The sequence below is a fragment of the Globicephala melas genome, chromosome 3 (genome assembly GCF_963455315.2).
Source record: "Globicephala melas chromosome 3, mGloMel1.2, whole genome shotgun sequence".
Lineage (NCBI taxonomy): Eukaryota > Metazoa > Chordata > Mammalia > Artiodactyla > Delphinidae > Globicephala > Globicephala melas.
In genome coordinates this window covers 40,080,789-40,100,446 of record NC_083316.1, presented here as the reverse complement: position 1 = coordinate 40,100,446, position 19,658 = coordinate 40,080,789, and the positions used below count along the sequence as shown (strand labels likewise).

At 37.5% G+C, this 19,658-nt stretch overlaps 1 protein-coding gene across 4 annotated transcripts in view; it reads right to left on the bottom strand.

Annotated features, from left to right (window-relative positions):
- The window catches only part of ITGA1 (integrin subunit alpha 1), a 172,453-nt gene that overhangs the window by 85,101 nt on the left and 67,694 nt on the right, over positions 1-19,658 (bottom strand). For all 4 annotated transcript variants that reach the window (XM_030881965.3, XM_060295761.2, XM_060295763.2 and 1 more), the window contains exons 3-6: positions 11,764-11,876; positions 9,107-9,195; positions 8,888-8,999; positions 8,149-8,276 (exon numbers count right to left, since the gene is read on the bottom strand). In XM_030881965.3, the coding sequence (XP_030737825.1) occupies positions 8,149-8,276; positions 8,888-8,999; positions 9,107-9,195; positions 11,764-11,876 (442 nt within the window). The remainder of the gene's footprint in view (positions 1-8,148; positions 8,277-8,887; positions 9,000-9,106; positions 9,196-11,763; positions 11,877-19,658) is intronic.

The window sequence follows — 19,658 nt, the reverse complement described above, 5'->3', positions numbered from 1 at the left end:
TTGACCCATAAGATACTTCATAAATATCTGCTAAATTAAACTGAATTAATTATCCAAATGGCTTTTTCTCTTTTGAGGGTAGAAAAGAACAAGGAGGAAAGTGAGTGTGAGGAATATGGAAGGAATGATGCTGTTAGAAATCACAAAAATCACTAATTTTTTCTCATAAAACTTAAAGTCACAACAGAATGACAAGGGAGTTTTAAAAAAAAGAGAAGTGTTTAAAATAGCTATTAAGTATACTGAGTCAAAGAATCATGAATGAATGGAATTATTTCCTCATTTAGAATTACACGATTACCTTGTATTCTTAAGTTAGAGTTATAACACCAGCGCCTAAATTTTAATGCCCAAAATGAGCTAAGTTTCTGGGTTTTCATTCAACAACTAACATTATCCAATCAATAGCTTCTTTAGGGGTGTAATGACAGGGAAGCACAGTAAAGCTTTTTGTGTTTCTGTAGGATACACAGTTGCTTAATCTGATAAGCGCTCAGACTTTGCATTCGTCATTTTATGTTTCCTTTTACCAAAGTAAGGTGCAAAAGCCCTGCCCTACAACATGCTTCTGCTGCAATTAAATGAGAGTATGAACGTGGTGGTAATACAGGCTGCAATCCAAATCAACTGTCAACACAAACCATTCAACGCTGTGTTAGCTGAAACCTGGCTTAACCTTTGTCACTATGGAGAGGGATGAACAGGACTGGTTCACAGGTAGATGAAATGATTCCTCAGAAACACAAATAAAGTCGGTAAATTAAAGATGTAGGTCCTGGGCTTCCCTGGTGGCACAGTGGTTAAGAATCCACCTGCCAGTGCAGGGGACATGGGTTTGAGCCCTGGCCCGGGAAGATCCCACAGGCCGCGGAGCAACTAAGCCCGTGCACCACAACTACTGAAGCCCGTGTGCCTAGAGCCCGTGCTCCACAACAAGAGAAGCCACAGCAATGAGAAGCCCACGCACCGCAATGCAGAGTAGCCCCCGCTCACCACAACTACAGAAAGTCCCTGCGCAGTAACGGAGACCCAATGCAACGAAAAATAAATAAATAAAATAAATAAATTTATTAGAAAAAAAAAGATGTAGATCCTAAGAAAAGGATGTCTTTAGCTGGTCTCTTGCTTGATGGAAGATACTGCAATGAAATTGACCCATGCTCAAAAATGTAAGGCTAGAAGATGTTAAAATGGGGAAGACATGGGAGAAATCAGGACCAACGGTGAATGGGGCTAGATGTGTTGAACACCTGCAAAGAAAAGCCTGAAACACAATGTAAAGGGGAATCTGGGGTGTCCCCCACAAACAAGTCCCTTCTAGCTCAATGACTTCATGAAGCAGAGTGAGAGATAGTGGTCAGTACAATAATGATTTTTAACACAAGGAGAAATTAAAAATTACAGAAATTACATTTTTCCAACATAAATGACTTGCCCCCTATGTGCTAGGCAATGCAGGAAACACTGAACTGTATTCCATAAATAAAAGGATTAAGGCACAATGCTGTCATTGTGGAATTCACATTCCACCAGGAGAGACGCACTCACGAAACAAAAAGCGATGCCACTGAGTGATGAGAGCAGTGGACGAAGGGTGTGTAAATGCTGTGGGAATATGGAGGGGAAGGGGTTTTTCTTGGGAAGGGTGGGGGGAATAACCACAGAAAAGGACAGAGAAAGTGACGCTTGAACTGAGTCTCAGAAGTTTACCTCGCACATGGGGCCTGGGGTGGAGAAGGGCTTTCCGGGCAGAGAGAATCATGAGAGCATAGGGCAACGTGTTCAGGGAAGGCCAGGGTAGGAGTGGCTACAGGGCAAGAAGGGAAGGAGGCAGGAGACAGTGGAATGACAGCCACTAGGTGACGAACGTCTTATAAGTCATGGAGAGCTTGGGTATTATTCCACAGGCAAGGATAGGAGATTTTTATTCAGGGAAATTCCATGATCTGGACTCTACATGGGAAAAATAACTCAGATGAGTGATGAATGGAGGTAGAGGACAACGGAGACCAGGACGCTAGTGAGCAAGAAGATTCACCACATTCACAACATCACTTTCAGAAACGACAGCCTGACTGACAAGGATACGGCTGCACAGCTCAGACAGGTTTCTTCTCAGACCTCCAAACAGTGAATAGTTTAGGCTATTAGCCTAACCTATTAGGAGCCTCATAGTTTAGGCTCCTAGGGAAATGGCCATAAAATGTGTCGTAAAAAGAAAGATAAATAATATTCCTAAAATTTAATTAATTTCCCTCTTTCATTTTGCCTGGTTTAATATTATGCTATACTCTTGATAGGAACAGTCTAGACATTGTTCCATTAGTATATTTAACTTTTATATCAAGCCTCACAAGTTACTGCTTTTATTTAGGGTAATGTACTTGTATATGGCATATTTATATCATTCTCATTTACTATTAAAAGCAATGTTATGTTTAGGTATTGAGGATCAATAAGACCTCCATAATGTTTATACCATCGTATCTTTTATGGCAAGCTCAGAGTGTTTCAGGCTTGTTTTTACAGGTGGTTTTTTACAAAACAATTTTATAGCCTTTGCTCTGTCTTGGGTAAAAAACTGGTTTGCAAAAGTTCCTTGACTATATTTGCAAAAAGTGTTAATGGGATCACACAGAAACATGGGAGAAACTCTGAGTAACTATTTAGGGTAAATGTTTTTGTCACTTGCATTGCATTTTCCTAATGTATACTAATTGTTATATGGAAACTTTAATGAAAGTTTTAAAATTTATTTTCCTTCCTTGCTTCCTTCCTTCCCCCTTTCTTTTTTTTTGCTGTGGAGGTGAAAATTACTTCCAGAAACATTCCATATCTTTGAGACTCCTTTCCAATAATTGCAATTACTAAATGAAAAATCTGTGACTGCAGAAAGTAGGCCATAATATTTGATCTTTACCTTTTGTATCAAGTGAATAATTGTAATTAATATCGATATAACAAACAAGAACTCATGAGGTATAATTAGAATGTAAATTTTTTTTTTGGTCCATGATTCCTTTAAAACTTTTTTTAGGGTGAAATTCTTCTACTCTCACTGGATGGAAAGATAAATGTCTTATGACTTTTATTATTTTTAGTTTTAAAATGTCTGTTTAAAAAAAGCTCTATATTTTAATTTAGGTTGTACCACATGAAAGTGCTGTATTTGTAGGTCAAAAAAGGATCAAATAGCAACAATTTCATATGGTTCAACCTAAACTAAAACAAAATCAATAAGACAAAATATCAAAGTTGATTTATAGTTAAATCCTCTCTCCTCCCCCTACTAAAGCTTATGGGAGGTGAGAAGCCTGTAGTTGAGGAAGGGGCATGATTGGCTGTTTCTTTGTTTCTCTGCCCCTCTTCTCTCAGATTGCTGACTATAATATCTGACATCTCCACCGATGGAGGGAGGGAAGATAAATACAGGGTACACAAATTCGTACTTGACTGGTGCTGTCCTAAGATGGAGTAGGTGCTAACAGGTGTTATCTTTCTGGTGGGCTCTTTGGAGATCTCCCTTCACCTGCATCCTTGCCTGAGTGAATGCATCTCACTACTGTGGTCCCTAGGAATCAGGGATAGCTTCGGCTGTTCTGTGCAGAGGCCTCCACTTACTTCCAGGAGATTCTGTGGACAGGAGCTAACTTGATTCCATAATGATCCATGGGAAACACATTCTTTGTACCGACAACTCTGGGTGTGAGGCCAATCCCACTGCCTTAACTCGCCCGTCAGCAGCCAGACAGCTATCTTGCCCTTTAGATATTTCAGGCAGGAGTCAGACGCTCATCAATTGCATGTCCCAACTTTCATAGACACACACCAATCTCACTGTATGATCTCACTGAAGCTTTTCTCACTAGGCTCTTTCTACAGAGAAATCCACTTCACAAATCTGTCAACTTCATTCTTAATGCTTTTATATCCTTGATATGGGTGAGGAGTTTAAAGAGTCCTGTATCTAGCTCGTAACTTTCCATCTTTGCATCTTCTTCTGGGCAGTATCTCTTGAAATTCATTTTTATATTTAAGTAGGGGAAGGGAAAATTCCAGAAGTTAATTCTGCCAATCTTAGGGCAGGATTGGGTGCTTCAATTGAAAACAAACAAAAACAAAAGACAAAAAAAAAAACCTTATTTAAACTATGTTATCAATAAATCAGGAAAAAAATGATTGTTAAAATAAATTGTCTATGTTTTTCGAGAGAATTACTGTAAGACCACATGAAAGAAAATCATACATTTTAGTATGCATTTCTTTGAAGTGAAAGTATCTTTCCAAATTTCTATGAATGAATTTCTTGTCTGACTCCACTGAAGGAAGGTCAAATTTAAAGGGTATTTAAATGTGTTGTACACAAAACACTATTAAATACAGTTTGGCAAAAGTGATGGCTTAGTAAATGTCCTTCTCAATCCCTTTTGTTTAGAGAGTTACTTATGAAACTAGTCATTAATACAACTTAAACCAACATAGAAAAAGATTAGAAATTACTAAAGTATAAACACTAAAGCCTAACATATAAATAATATACTTAAAAGAATACTAAAATGCCAGTTCTAGAAAAAGTCTCATTAAATGTTCACCTATCAGAGAAAAATACAAAAATACATTCATTATGATACACACATTTATTCTTCAGGTGCTCATTAAAGGGCCACTATGTCACAGCGGAGCACTGGGCTGGCCACTGACAAGGATAAAAAGAGATATAAAGGCTTCAGTCTTGAGGTCCCTGTCATCTGGAGGGTGCAGCATAGCACAGACACACACACCGCACACATCAATTTAATAATGCATTTAATCCACTGTTTCTCAAATTTAACCTATTTAAGAATCATGTGGGTTGCTTACTTAAAATGCAGGCTCTGGAGCCCCACCCTCAGAGATTCTGATTCCTAAAGTCTGCGGTCCAGTCCAAGTACCTCTGGGATTCAGAAGGAGGAATTCCACGAGCCACATCTGGAGAAACACTGCTTTTTACAGAGGCTCCATGAAGGCAGTGGCCGCATCTGTCTATTCTCCACAATTACCCAAGCCCTCACACAGAGCCTGGTACACAGTAAATCCTCAGGAAAAACAAGTGAATAAATGAACGAATGAGTCTGGCTAAGCTCCATAATGAATGACACAAGCAAAATGTGACATAAAAACTCAGCAATTTAAGCAGCTCATCTGCAGATGCTACAAATGACTCAGTGCACAGGGCTGCATTCTGAAATCTTCCTCTTTGAGGAATGGGGTCATGGAACCAAGGAAATGTGACCTGACTCTTCTCAGAGTAAGTTTGTGTCCCTCTCATTCACTGGCAGCATCTAGACCCCAGGGATCGTCCCCATTCCTCTGAATAGAGCCACTGTTTCCTCCCAGAAAGACATAAAACACCACGAAGCCCACTCTGGAAGGCTGGAATTCCACTGGTGCTGGACAGAATAGCTCCTCTATTGGGACTCTCACTACTGAAATGTAAAATTAATTATAGTTCTCATAGATGGAAACATCAAAACTGCAGCAGAATGGGTTGAGCATATAAGCAATTGATTGTTAGCTATTTCTTTACAAAACTGAGCCACGGGCATAGATCTCCACTGAAGCAGTGATTATCCCTCTAAAACAGCCTTGTAGGTTTGCTTCCTGAAGCTGTGGAGAAACTTCAAACATGTCACAGCTGCACTAATTTCCACAAGTAGCTACAAAAACATTAATTTTTATAGTGTAATAGATAAATTTAAAAGTAAAATCAAATATTCAGATGACTAAAAAAGAATACAAACTTTAAAATATTCCAAGACTGTCATTAGCTTTGGAAAGAAAGGATTGGATAAGAAGGTAAAATGGGGTGGATAAAACAGGTGGAAGGGAGGAAAACTCATTGTGGGGAACGTGTTGAGAGAGGGGAGACCTGTGATCAGCAGTTTGAATTTCGGTATGTCAGTGCAGGCAACAGAGCACCAAGAGTCCGGGCCTGCTTCCAACCAGGGGGCTGGCCGAGGAGGCACAGGGACAAAGGACTAGAGACCACAGTTTAGGGACATCAGAGGCACCTGCTCTGAAACTTCTCTAGAAGTAGAGGTCTCAGAAAGGAAAGACAGCTGCACTGCAGTTGGAGAGCTGTGTGTTCAAATCTGCCATCAACAAGCAAGAGACCCTTGCACAAGTCACTTAGCTTCTCAGGTCCCCTCCATCAATTGAGATTTGGGGCTAAATGACCTCTAAGACCCCTTCCAGCTATAATTTTATGGCTCTATGAAATCTTATTGACCAAGGAGAGAAAGGATAAGGGAAGAGAGGAAAGGAAGAAGGGAGAGAAGTTCTCAGAAGGGAAAAGGGTCCATGTGGAACACGTGTTGTACAAAAAGGAGGAGCAGGTCACCATTCTGAGTGGTCTTCTAAAGGATGCAGGCCACCTGACGCCCTGTGGCAAGAGGAAGGATAATATCCTCTCCAAACTTCCAGCAATCCACTTGGGAAGATGACTGCAGATAAGAAGCTTGCATCGAGGAAAACTGACATTTTGTGATATGATTATAAGAAAAGTACAATTTTGTATAATAATTTTACTCTGATTTCAAGAAGTTCCCTATTGTCCACTGGGATATACACAACATTACCCCTCACCTAGCTCTCTAAAGAGATCCATTCAACCTTGGAATACAGCCATATGACATTTCACTTTGAACTTTGAGATCTAATTTGCAATTTTCAACTACCATCCTTTTGGGAAAATGTATGAGATATATATATATATATATATATCTAATAAAATATATATGTTTTAAATATGTGTTATATAAATATATATTATAAAATAAAATTATGTTATATATTTAAAAAAACATAAAGGTATAAAAATATATATACACACAGATACAAAAATATAAAATATATATAAACAGATACATGTATGTATATGTACATATGCATGAATGTAATATATGTATGTGTGTGTATACATAGGTATACACACACATACATATATGTGTATATAGATGTGTGTGTCTATTTATATCCCAATTTTTTTTTTTTTTTTTTTGCGGTACGCAGGCCTCTCACTGTTGTGGCCTCTCCCGTTGCGGTGCACAGGCTCCGGACGCGCAGGCTCAGCAGCCGTGGCTCACAGGCCCAGCCGCTCCTTGGTATGTGGGATCATCCCGGACCGGGGCACGAACCCGTGTCCCCTGCATCGTCAGGCGGACTCTCAACCACTGCGCCACCAGGGAAGCCCATATATCCCAATTTTAATGCAGGTGTGACAAATATTAATGCAGTCATACAACTTTTTCAGTGTCCCAGAAATTTTTCCAAGAGTAGAGCTCTCAGAGAAAAAGAAAAGAACACTGGACTGCGTGTGCAGCCCAGTCGTCTCCTGTGCTCTCCTGAGGTCCCCAGACTCTGCAACAGCCATTTTTGACTCTGATTCTAGTGTTAATTCCTACCCTCAAGGCACTGTCCTCACTTTGACATTTAATTTTCCTATTATCCATTGTGTCTTATCCATATTTTAAGCCATGTGGCCATATAATATTAATGAACGTTAGACTGATTAAACCCAAACTCACTGTCTAAAGTGGAAGAGCCATGTGGGAAGTTCCACTTTATTTAGTAGCAATAAAGGGGGATGTGTTTAGAAACAGAGACTCAAGGGGAGAAAAACACCCAATTATTCAACTTACTGCAGCTAAAGCCTGGAGCATTTGCTTTTTACTTAAGAAAAGAAATTATTAAATATAGGGGAAAACAGACTTACAGCAGTATCCTGTGGCCAATTCCTAATTTATCTGTACAACAGGAGAAAAGACACTATGATGGCATATCAGAATAGTTTCTACAAATTCTGAAACCCTGCTCTGATATTACCAAAGGTGGCTATGCTTATTTAATAATTAAGAATTAAAGTATGATTTTATAGATATCTATAGGGGATATTTTCTCAGAGCATTGAAAATGCAGCTTTCGTAATACTTTCTGCTTAGAAAATAAACAGCCTGCCAGTAACGTGCAGGAATAAGAACAGGGATATGGAATACAAAGCTCATCCTAAATTTTAGCTTTATTGATTAATTTATTTTCAGAAGAATTTGTCATTAAAACTCCATGCATTTGTATGTTTAGGACAACAGAAATCAAAACATGAAGCCTTACCTGTGTCTGTTTAGGACCAATATCCATTCTTTCAAGAAGGTCATTTAAAAAAGCTGTAACACTTTCCCAGGGGTAAATACTGTTGGAACCATCCAGCACTATGACTATGTCCAGCTGAGTGCTGCATTCTGCAAGAAAAAGATTCAATCGTGCAAATTTGGTGTCTGTCTTTAGAGGTATATGAAATGTTTTCGCAGCTAAAAGGAACTCATTTTAAAAGATGAACTGATATCCTACAAAGTGGACACATTACTTTTAAAATCAGAAAAAAGAGTTTTTTAAATCAGAAGAAGAGTGATAAAAAATACTCTTTGCATTCAGTAACAATTGGTTTGGGATTCACATCAAGTGAAACCCATACCTACTTAATTTTAATTAACACTGTCTGAGTTATCTTTGGAAATTTTCTCAATATGAACTCTCTATACAGTTCTCATTCTGTGTATATTTCAAATGAGGTTACTTTTCTCAAAGAAACTCACCCTTTAAATAAAAACAATGTGAAAGCTTTAGCTCTGATGTTTAGACATGACTCTGTAAAGGTTATTTACACTAATATCAATTCCAAAATAGCAGTGAGGTTTGGTTATATATTGGCAAAGCAAACATTTACCTAAATTGGTAATGCTGGTAGCCGAGAAAATACTTCAAGCTTTTTGGTATGCTCCCGTGTATATATATGTCTCATTCATTGCTTACTCTTTTCAAACACTGCACAAACATTGCATAAAATCTGTACCTTGTACAGGGGCAATGGAGTTCACGACTTGAAATGTGGGGCTGACATCAGAACAGATTCCCGTTGTGTAATGCAAATGTCCACATCTATAGGCATATAAGGGCCCGCACGCCTTTTAAAAAATTAAAGTCATAAGATTAAAAATTATATAACAGATTTTATAAAGATTTGTAATATAATTCTTGGTTCATTAACTATCTTGACTCCTCCTTTTCTTACCAGAAACCCTCCATTTGGGTTGGTGACTAAAGTTGATCCAAATGTCATATTCTCCTTTACTTCTGTGACATTGGGAATTGATGTATTAACTAAAAATAGAAGAAACGTTTATGACGGTGGAAAACAAAGTAAAATTAAGTGTCTTCTCATTAAAACATTCTGGCTTTTGTCTCAGAAACTTTGTCTGGATCACTGCCTCACATACTTTTGCTGAACTGTAAACTATCAGGGCAATGAGAACATGGGATAGCTTTTCACATATTTTTGCTAACTAAAATAAATAAAATAGTTAGTCTCATAATATTGTAGATGCAAAGTAAACTTATACAATCATCCAACATGTTACATCTACATGTTATATATGACCAATGATGAAACATGATTTCTGGCAGGAAGGAGGAAAATGGGTAGAAGGCCAGAAAAGAAAACTCAAACAAGATTTTGACCATTAGTTTCACCATCACAGGGACATCAGGAGGGTTACAAAGAAAACTGGAGCAAGATTAGAGCAGTGGTCAGGAAGTTTGGGTAAAGACACAATGAAGGGACTACATCTGACAGAACAAATAAGAATGTTGAGCCCTAAAGCATGCCAACCTGGCAAAAAGAAGTTCCACTCACTCACAATAAAAAAGAAGAAGAAAAAAAAGATTGGACAGGAAAGGCAAAAGCTTCTAAACCCTGCTTAGCAGAGTGCTAAAATAATTGAAAGTGGCAAAACTCAAGTTCAAGAAAGATTTGTCTCACTGTTCATGCCTAGAAGTTTTTCTTACCTTAAGATTACATGTAGATTTAATGGAATGGAAGCAGAGATTCCTGAAAGGTCAAAATCACCTCCTAAACTGAGCACTGGTCTTTGTCCCAGAATCCAGTCTGGTTTGCTTTAAAAGCATCTGGAACTGGTCTTGAATAATCTAGATTAGAATTTTTTATACTACCGTTGACACAGGATGAGCATTCCTGGGACATGAGAGACTACAGCAGAAACTTCCGTACTGTTCTCGGTGTAGCCAACATCTTCACACTAATGTTAAAACTCTATTCCAGTTTCTAGTAATGGAGGAGTTGCTCTTATCAGAACAACTCTTCTGCAAATAACAACTATAAGCTCTAGGAAAAGGGAAAAAAAATGTATGAAACAACCGTCCGAAGGCACTGGAAAGCAACCAAGAGCAGGCAGAAACTGGAAGGGAGTCTATACTTGTAAGAAGAGATTAGAACTGGATGAGTTTCCTGTTTTTGTGTTTGTTTGTTTTCCCCTAAGGGAAGGCCTGAGTCAGTGGCTAAACCTCAGATAGACCTCACAGTCTTCCTGTCTAGAAGAAACAGAGGACAGAGAATGGGGCAATGACAGCAGTGCCAAGTGAAGTGGGGGGTATCTTGGAAAGTAGAGCCACAAAAGGAGAGTTTGAGTATATACAGATATTCTTTCCAAACATCTGAATGACCTGAACTGTACATGTGCGGGGTAAACGTCACACAGCCCAGCTAAAAAATTAGAAGAATTGAATAGAGATTTTAACTGCTTCCCACTGTTGTTTGGAAACTGAGTTCAGCCAAGTAAATTGCCTGCTAAAACTAAAAGTTAAGACTTTTCAAAGGCACATAACAGATCTAGAATCTCCACACTTAAAACTCAAGAGTTTAATCCAGGATCCAATAAAAAATTAATAAACATAAGAAGAAACAGGAAAATATGACCTAACCTCAAGAGAAAGGTAGTAAGTGGAAAGCGATGTTGAGATATTACGGATGTTGGAATTATCAGGCAAGACATATTAAAGTAGCTATGTTCTTGAATGTAAAGAAAGAAATGCTCATAATAAACAAGTAGGAAATTGAAAAAAAGGAGAACTGAGAAATACAATATCTTAAATAAACCTGAAGAGGATGAGTCATTTCCATGGTACTTAATATTGCACGGAACACTGACAGGTTTCCAATTCCTGGATAGTTCTAGTAGGAATTTCCTAGTCATGTTCTAACTATGCTGATACTTCTATCAAATACATACATTTCAATATAAATTTACCTTTTGCAATTCTTTTTAAAATTTAAATTTATATTTCTCATGTTATTTTCTTTAAAAAACACAAACACTAAGTTAAATTTTGTGGAGGAAATGTGATGGATAGGTTTATTTAGAAGAGTTCTTTTTATGTTACCACTGGTTTTACAAAGGATTCTGAACAATGGAGGTGGTTACAAGTTACAAAACTAGTAAGACTTTCTATATCTATAGATATTCTATGATGAATTTCTAAAGCAAATGAAGGGCAGAAGGCATCAAAATGCCATTTTATGTAAATCTGAATAATAAAAATGGGAGAATGTTTATAGATTCCTTCTAATCTTTTCCTGAGTTGGTTGAAATTCACTTTCAGTGAGAATGCTGGGCATAATTTAGGATCAGACTTTTTTTTTTTTTTTTTTTTTTGCGGTACGCGAGCCTCTCGCTGCCGTGGCCTCTCCCATTGTGGAGCACAGGCTCCGGACGCGCAGGCTCAGCGGCCATGGCTCACGGGCCCAGCAGCTCCACGTCATGTGGGATCTTCCCGGACCGGGGCATGAACTCGCGTCCCCTGCATCGGCAGGCGGACTCTCAACCACTGCGCCACCAGGGAAGTCCCAGACTTTAATATTTTGACTTTACATACCTGGAAGATCCAACTTTATGCAAGGTAATGATTCACCTCTCCCAACTGGACACTTATAGACATCTCCAGTTCTGTTCTTGGGTTGTCCAACTAAAGGAGAACCAACAAGCACCCTGGAAATTAAATAACTCAATTAACATTTTTGAATAATGAGAAACATTTTATTTTTGTTACTGTATGACTAGTTCGAAGACGATTGACAGTAGCTCCCATAGACATAATTAGATAGCCATCCTCAGTAACTTAATGTTATCTAAAATAAGCAGAGTGTCTTCTTCAAATTGCAGATTGATTTAAATTAAAAAACAGTAAAATATATAGGAGAGAGACTTGAGAATATTTTAGTTTCTTGTATTATATGTTACTTTAACACATTTTTTTTTATTTGGGGGCTGAAATCATAATTATTGGTTAAGCCTGCTGCTGTGTTAATTTACAAAACACACATGGAAGTATAAATGACTTTTTCCCACGAGGAATTGATAATGTCATAGAGAGGTCAGGAAATATAAACATTATATCATAAGGTTTAATATTAGTATATACTAGTTTGTAGGCACTTAAAATAAGGATAGTTATGAGACTCAGGTTTAAAATCACTTATTGTTTTTTTTTGACAGAAGTATGAAATCAGTCTAATAATAATTAATGGAAAAAATATAATCATGATTTATTTTAGTCCTAGCAAGCCATTTAACAAGGTTTCCTATGATATCTTCAGGAACAGGATGGGTGAATGTGGTTGAATGTTAAGGTACTTGTTGGGATCCACAGCTGCTGATTCATTGCTGGCTAAACAGCTATATCCAAACACACTGATTACTAATATGTATAAAATGGATAACTAATAAGAACATGCTGTATAAAAAAATAAATTAAATTAAATTTAAAAAAAACCAGACACATTACTAGCAACCAAAGGACTCTAATTATATACCATAAGACTGCACTTGGGATTGACTTAGGCTATATCTTTGTTAATGACAAGTGAAGACACAGAAAGCATAAAGGTACTCATCAAGTAAATCAAAATACCAATTTGGGCATTCAGAAGTGTCAACATTCTGGAACAAGAAACTTGAACTAGTAAAGTTTAATAAGAACCTATGTAAACAACTTCACTTAACTGTGTACTATTATCTACATCAGTACAGAATGTCGGAAACCTGACTTAATAGAAGTTCGTGTGAAAAAGTCATGGAGGATTTAGTTGACAGCAAGAAAACATGAGCCAACAGTGTATTTTAGTGCCAAAAATGGTAATGGTAATGTGACCTTAGGCATCATTGCTAGAAATAGATGCCCTGGTCAAGGAAAGTGATAGCCCCTCTGTGCTCTGCACTGTCGGGCCATGTCTGGAATCTCCAAATTAAGAGGGACATAGGCACAATGGAATGTATTTAGGAGACTATGACTCAGATAGTTAAGATTCTGGTAATTCTGTCAGACCAGAGATGCTTGAGGGAAAGTTGAGGATGTTTAGCATGGAGAAAAAAACGTCTGAAGGAGAGTTGAAAGGTTGTGAAGGAGTGCAGGTGGATTGGGCATTCCTTTTAAAAATTTTCAAAATTTGAAAGTTTGTCATATTGAAAAGGGATGGGATTTATTTTGTGTAAGTCCTTTGGACAAAGCTAGTATTGTGGAAATAAGTTTTACAACAATTGCAAATACTGAATTGTTGAACAGACTCCCTAAAACATAGTTGTGATATAATGCCTTTGCAAAGCCATTTCTGATATACATAAATAACCATAAAAATGTTCAAACCCCTTAACGCATAATTCTTCTGGGAATCTATCCTAAAAAAATGACCTAAATTAAAGGAAACAAGCTTGATGCATAAAGATATAATGCTTATAGTGGTATATATAATCATAAGTTTAAAAGAAGTGTGATCAACAGCAAGACTAATTAATTATTGTAGGTTCATTCCATAGAATATTGTGCAGTCATAAAAAAATAGTTAATAAGACTGCATGGTAGGATAAAAAATTAGTTATGACCTAATTTAAAGTAAAAACCTACCTAATTTGTTGAAAACCTATGACAATTTGAAGTGAAAGATACCAAATTATATTCAATGTACTTATTATAACAGCAATGATAAAAACAGCCAGCATTTATTGAATTTATACCATGTGCAGAACACTGTTTTAAGTGTTTTCCATGTCCTAAGTAATTTAATCCTCTCCGTAAAATATAGCATGAACTTTGGTGCCAGACTTCATGAGTTCAAATCATGGTTTTACCCTTTACTTAGCTGTATGGTTTAGGACAAGCCAGTTATCCTCTGTGCTTTAGTTCCTTCGTCTGTAAAATGGAAATAATAAGAGTAGCTACCTGACACGATCATCATGAACATTAAATGAGCTAATGTATATAGAATGCTTAGTACAGTATTTGGCTTATAACATGTGCTATCTAAGTGTTGGTTCTTTTTATTATTATATACATATTTTCAGATGATGGACAACTCTATCTATGTAGAACATAGATTAAAAGGGAGTACACCAAAAAACAAATTCTATTAAGGAAATTATGGTTAGGCTTTAAGTTTTTTTTCCCCAATTTTTCAAAACCTTTTGTAATGTGATTGATTAAACAAGCTTTATAGTTAAAACAGTTCGGAGAAAAGTAGTGGATATGTTATGAAAGTATTTAAGTTGAGACTAGACAGATTGATTAATGTTTATAAAGAAAATCCTACATGCTCAGCATTAATGCCAGGCACTGGGAATATAAAATGGATAAAACACAATTTTTAAGGTTGCTTAAAACTTAGGGGAGAAGCAAAAATATAAATGTACTATTACCATATTGAATAGTTCTGAACTTGGTGCAGTTTCAGCAAAGTCTTAGAAGCAAGAAGGGATGCACATGGCTCTTTCGATAAGTTCAAGTAACTCAGGGTAGCTGGAGTGGAACTTGAGTCTGGCAAGGTAAATAGGGTCCAGATCACATATGTTCTTACAGTGCACTTTAAGAACTTTGGATTTATTGTATGGAGGGGAGAGTTGGGAACTATTGAAGCTTTTAAAGAGGGATGTGGGACTTCCTGGTGGTCCAGTGGTAAAGAATCCACCTCCCAATGCAGGGGACCCAGGTTCGATCCCTGGTTGGGGAACTAAGATCCTACATGCCGCGGGGCAACTAAGCCCACGCACTGCAACTACTGAGCTTGTGCACCTAACCAGAGCCCACATGCCGCAAACTCCAGGCCTCCAAAGACCCTTCCAATTCTAAGAGTCCATCATCTGAATAGAACAAATTATAAGTGTATGGAGGAGTACTAATTAGCTGGAAAACATGAACCATTAACTGGGGAAAATCTAGAACAATCTATAAAAAAGTGAGTTCTGAACAGTATGTTAATAATAAAGTTATTAGGTTATAAGGCAGGAGACAAGAGAGATCACAGATATCCCAGGCAAAAATGTGGAAACAGGAGCATGAGGGCTGAAAATGGAAGGTAATGAGGAAGTATGGGTGACTGGAACACAGCATAAAGCTTCTGTATAACCTGGAGTAGGAAGGTTGAGACTGGCAAGCAGTAGACTTTGAAGGAAAGGTTCTGGAATTTATATTTGAACCCTAGGCCAATAGAAACCTCTAGAGTATGATGATAATTGGAAATAACCTGATATAGCAACTGGAGCCATGGCCTATTGTATATTCTGGATAAGTAAAGCCTGGGGTGTGAGAACTCAGAAAACGGTAGAGCGTAGTAGGCTAGGACTGAGACAGGGAGTTTGAGAGCTGGGATCAGTGATAAAGAATGGGTAAGCAGGACACAGGATGTAGAATATAAAATTTGTGTATTTCTGACATCAAACATGCAACTCTGGAATATATCCCACCCCTTAATCCTAAGAAAGCCTCACTTTTCCCAAGCTGCATAAAAATGACAAGATCCTAGAAGAATATCAGCATAGAGTTTATGGAATTTTAGGAATCTTCAGTATTCTCAAGCCCCACTATCTTGCTCTATTTTTTCTCACAGCACTTATTACATTCTGACATATAACCTACCTGTTTATTAAGTTTATTATTTGTTTTTTGTTTGTCCATCCCCAATAGAATATAAACTCCACAACAGCAGGAATTTTCACCTATTCATTCACTCATATATCCTGAGTGACTCTAACAGAGCCAGATATAAAAATCAGCATTCGATAAATATTTATTGAACGAATAAATTATGACTGCATCAAATGCTCTAAGAATCTGAATAAGGAATACCTGGTCATTCATGTGACCAGCTAAGAGGTCCTAACTGTGAAGTCTTTTTTTTTTCCACTTTAGAGGCTGGATATTTTGCTTAAGCAGAATACCATATATGCCTTTGGGTGACACAGCAGGCATTTCCACAGGTCAAGGCTGTAGAGAATTCTTGCTGTTATAGGAGCAAACTGGCTGAAGGCATAAGGCTGGGGTTCCACATCCTGGCCCTGTCACACTCGCTGTGTTAAACCTTTGGCAATTCATTCTCTGAGTCCCAGCTTCCTGTCTAGAAAATGAGGATAACAGTCATATTCACTCAAACACACAAGGTCAAGGTGAAGACCCAAAGCACATTGTTTCATGAACGATGGATATTGTTACTTTAAACTTTAATGCAAGTTTGCTTTAACTCGTTAAATTTTATTTATATTAAATTTCTGCTTTTTATATGATATTATTGCAATGATTTGTATGCAGATTGAGGATTAAAGAATGTTCTGGGTCTCATTATTGATCACTAGAGAAACACCTGATGAACTCAAAGGTTATCAAAGTCAGAGAAACACTTCTTCTCCATGAAAAAGCTCCAAATATAAAATTTAATAAACTGAGAAATGCTTCCTATTCATAATAGTTATTTTTGTCAATATGACTGCTATTATATTTATTTGAAGGGTAGCTGGCCTCTGACTGCTCTGTTTCATATTTATATGTTTTTCTTCTGTAAAAGATAGTTTCCTGGAGATTGTTGTCTCATATTTACATTATTTCTTTTCACCTAACTCTCTCCTGATCTCCAAGCCAAAGTCTGTATCAGAGTGCCAAGTACCTCCTGCCAGGCATTAAAAAACAAAAAACAAAAACCAACAGAGTGTTTGGTCGTCTTAGAGAATGAAGTTATACAGTGGCCCCATGAGCTGTTGTGCTTTTCAGTCATGAAAGGTAGAGGGGTAGAAGTGAGATGAACCAAAGAACTGACGTTTGGCAAAGAGGAAATTTCAACTTCAAAAGATATTATAAGCAATTTAAAATAAACTTTATATTAAAATATGTGAGAGAAAATTTGGTAAAACTTTTAAAAAGTCTTTTCACCCCAAGCTTGAATAGGCTTTATTTAAAACACACATACATTGGAAACAGGGCATCAGTCACTTGAGCCCACTAGTAAACCTTACCTGGCACAAAGCAGGGTCCTCTAGGGTAAAGGCATGAAGCCAGTACATTTTGATATATATTGGGTTGGGGATTGACTAGGGAAGTATTTGCATCATGAGAATCTATTTTGAAAAGACAGGCCCACTGAAGTCACCGAAGCCCCTAAGAATGGATGCTTAGATAGCACTCAGAGGGGTGGGTGCACATGCTGGAAGGAAGGAAGCAAAGAACAACAAAGAGTGGAAAGTCCCACACCAGCGTCTCATTTTTTTCCCATCTGGCAGAGCCCTGCTATACTGGTGATTACCACTAACTCTGGAAGGCTGCGCAATGCTGAGCACATTTGAGTTTCTTCTCTTCAAAGCAAAATTATTAAACCAATTGTATTCTTTGTGATTCTTCTGAACCACGTTGCAGTTACTTGGATGCTCCAGCTCATGCTAATCATAATGAACAACAGCTGAATTTAATCAGAAGTATAATGTGTTCTGCTACTGAAAAAACATGTGGCTTCCGAGCCAAAGATATAAAGTAGGTTGTACTCCACAGGAAACTTCTGAAACATAAAGAGGGGCATAGGCCGCCTTTTCTGTTAACTGTTTACTCTTTCCAAAGATTTAAACTAATGCTTTTCAAATACACAGACTGCACTTGTTATGGGTCAACAAGTACTCGTTTACGCATACGTCAGCAAGATGTAAGATGGGTCAGGATGATTTAAAAAAAAAATTTTTTTTTTTTAATTAAAACTCCAGATTCCCACCTCTGGAGAAAATTAAATAACAAAATTCATGTTCTCCCAAATATGTCAATTATTTCATAGTCCATTTCTTAAAATAAGTCTGCATCCTGATTTTATAAACACTTACAGAATATCCAAACATATTACTAAAATTTATTTTGCATGACCAGTGCCTGGATCTCTTTAGAATGGTATGTTGCTACCATGCCATCCTTAAAGATTTGGACATTTAGATTTTTGTAGTTTATTTACTTTTAAATTCAATTGACCACACTGTTTTTGTTTCCCTGATTTTTCACACCTTTTCCATAAAATCATTGTAAATATGGAATGTCAGAATGGAATCAAAGTATCTGATATCCATATATACATTCAAATGCTCACAAACTCTCACACACATATTAAAATGTAAAGTATTATACGCCAGATACAGTTATTATCAACATTTACTTTTTAATATAGTTCTAATAAGGACAACAGTCCTAGACTGGGAGTGGAGAGACTTGAGCCCTATTTTCTGCTCTGGCCCCAAGTAGTTATATTTCCCTAGGGGAGTCACTTTAAAAACAACAACAACAACAACGGGGCTTCCCTGGTGGCGCAGTGGTTGAGAGTCCGCCTGCCGATGCAGGGGACACGGGTTCGTGCCCCGGTCTGGGAAGATCCCACGTGCCGCGGAGTGGCTGGGCCCCTGAGCCTATGGCCGTTGAGCCTGCGCGTCCGGAGCCTGTGCTCCGCAACGGAAGAGGCCGCAACAGTGAGAGGCCCGCGTACCGCAAAAAAAAACAAAAAACAAAACACTTTATTGAAGTATGAAAGACATACACAAAGCTGTACCAATTTAATGTATACAACTTGATGAGTTTGGAGATAAGTATACATCCTTAAAACCATCACCACAATCTATGCCATAAACATATGCATCACCTCCAAAAGTTTCCTCCTGCTTTCTTTAGTAGTGGTTGTTGTTATTTATTATTATTATTTTGTGATAAGGACACAACTTAAGATCTACCTTCTTAACAAATTTTAAGTGTACAACACAGTATTGCTAACTATAGGCACTGTGCTGTATAGTAAATCTCTAGGATTTATTCATCTTGTTTAACTGAAACTTTGTACCCTTTGACTAATGCTTCCTTGTTTTCCCCTCCTCTGAACCCCTGGTAACCACCATTCTATGCTCTGCTTTTACGAGTCTGACTATTTTAGGTTCCTCATATAAGTGGAGTCATGTGGTATCTGTCCTGCATCAGGCTTATCTCACTTAGCAAGACGTCCCCCAGGTTCATCCATGTTGTCTCAAATGGAAAATTTTTCCTCTTTTTTTAAGGCAGAATAATATTCTACTGTATGTATATAACATATCTTTAAAATCTGTTCATCTGACAATGGACATTTAGATGGCTTTCAAGTCTTGGTTATTGTGAATAATGCTGCAGTGAACATGTGAATAATGCAGATATCTGAGATCTTGATTTCAATTCCTTTTGATATTTACCCAGAACTGGGTAGCTCTATTTTCAGTTCTTTTGAGGAACCTCTATATTGTTTTCCACAGTGGCTGCACCAATTTACTGTCCCACTAACATGTACAAACGTTCCCTTTTCTCCACATACTTGCCAACACTTTGTTTTGATAATAGTTAATGGGAGAGTCACTTTTAACCTTACTTTTTCATGCGTTTTTTCATCAATGAGGACAGGAAGTTAAACTAGATTCGGTTGTTCAGCCAACTGAGTGGAGTGCATTATCGAGTGCATATTATGCTTAAGG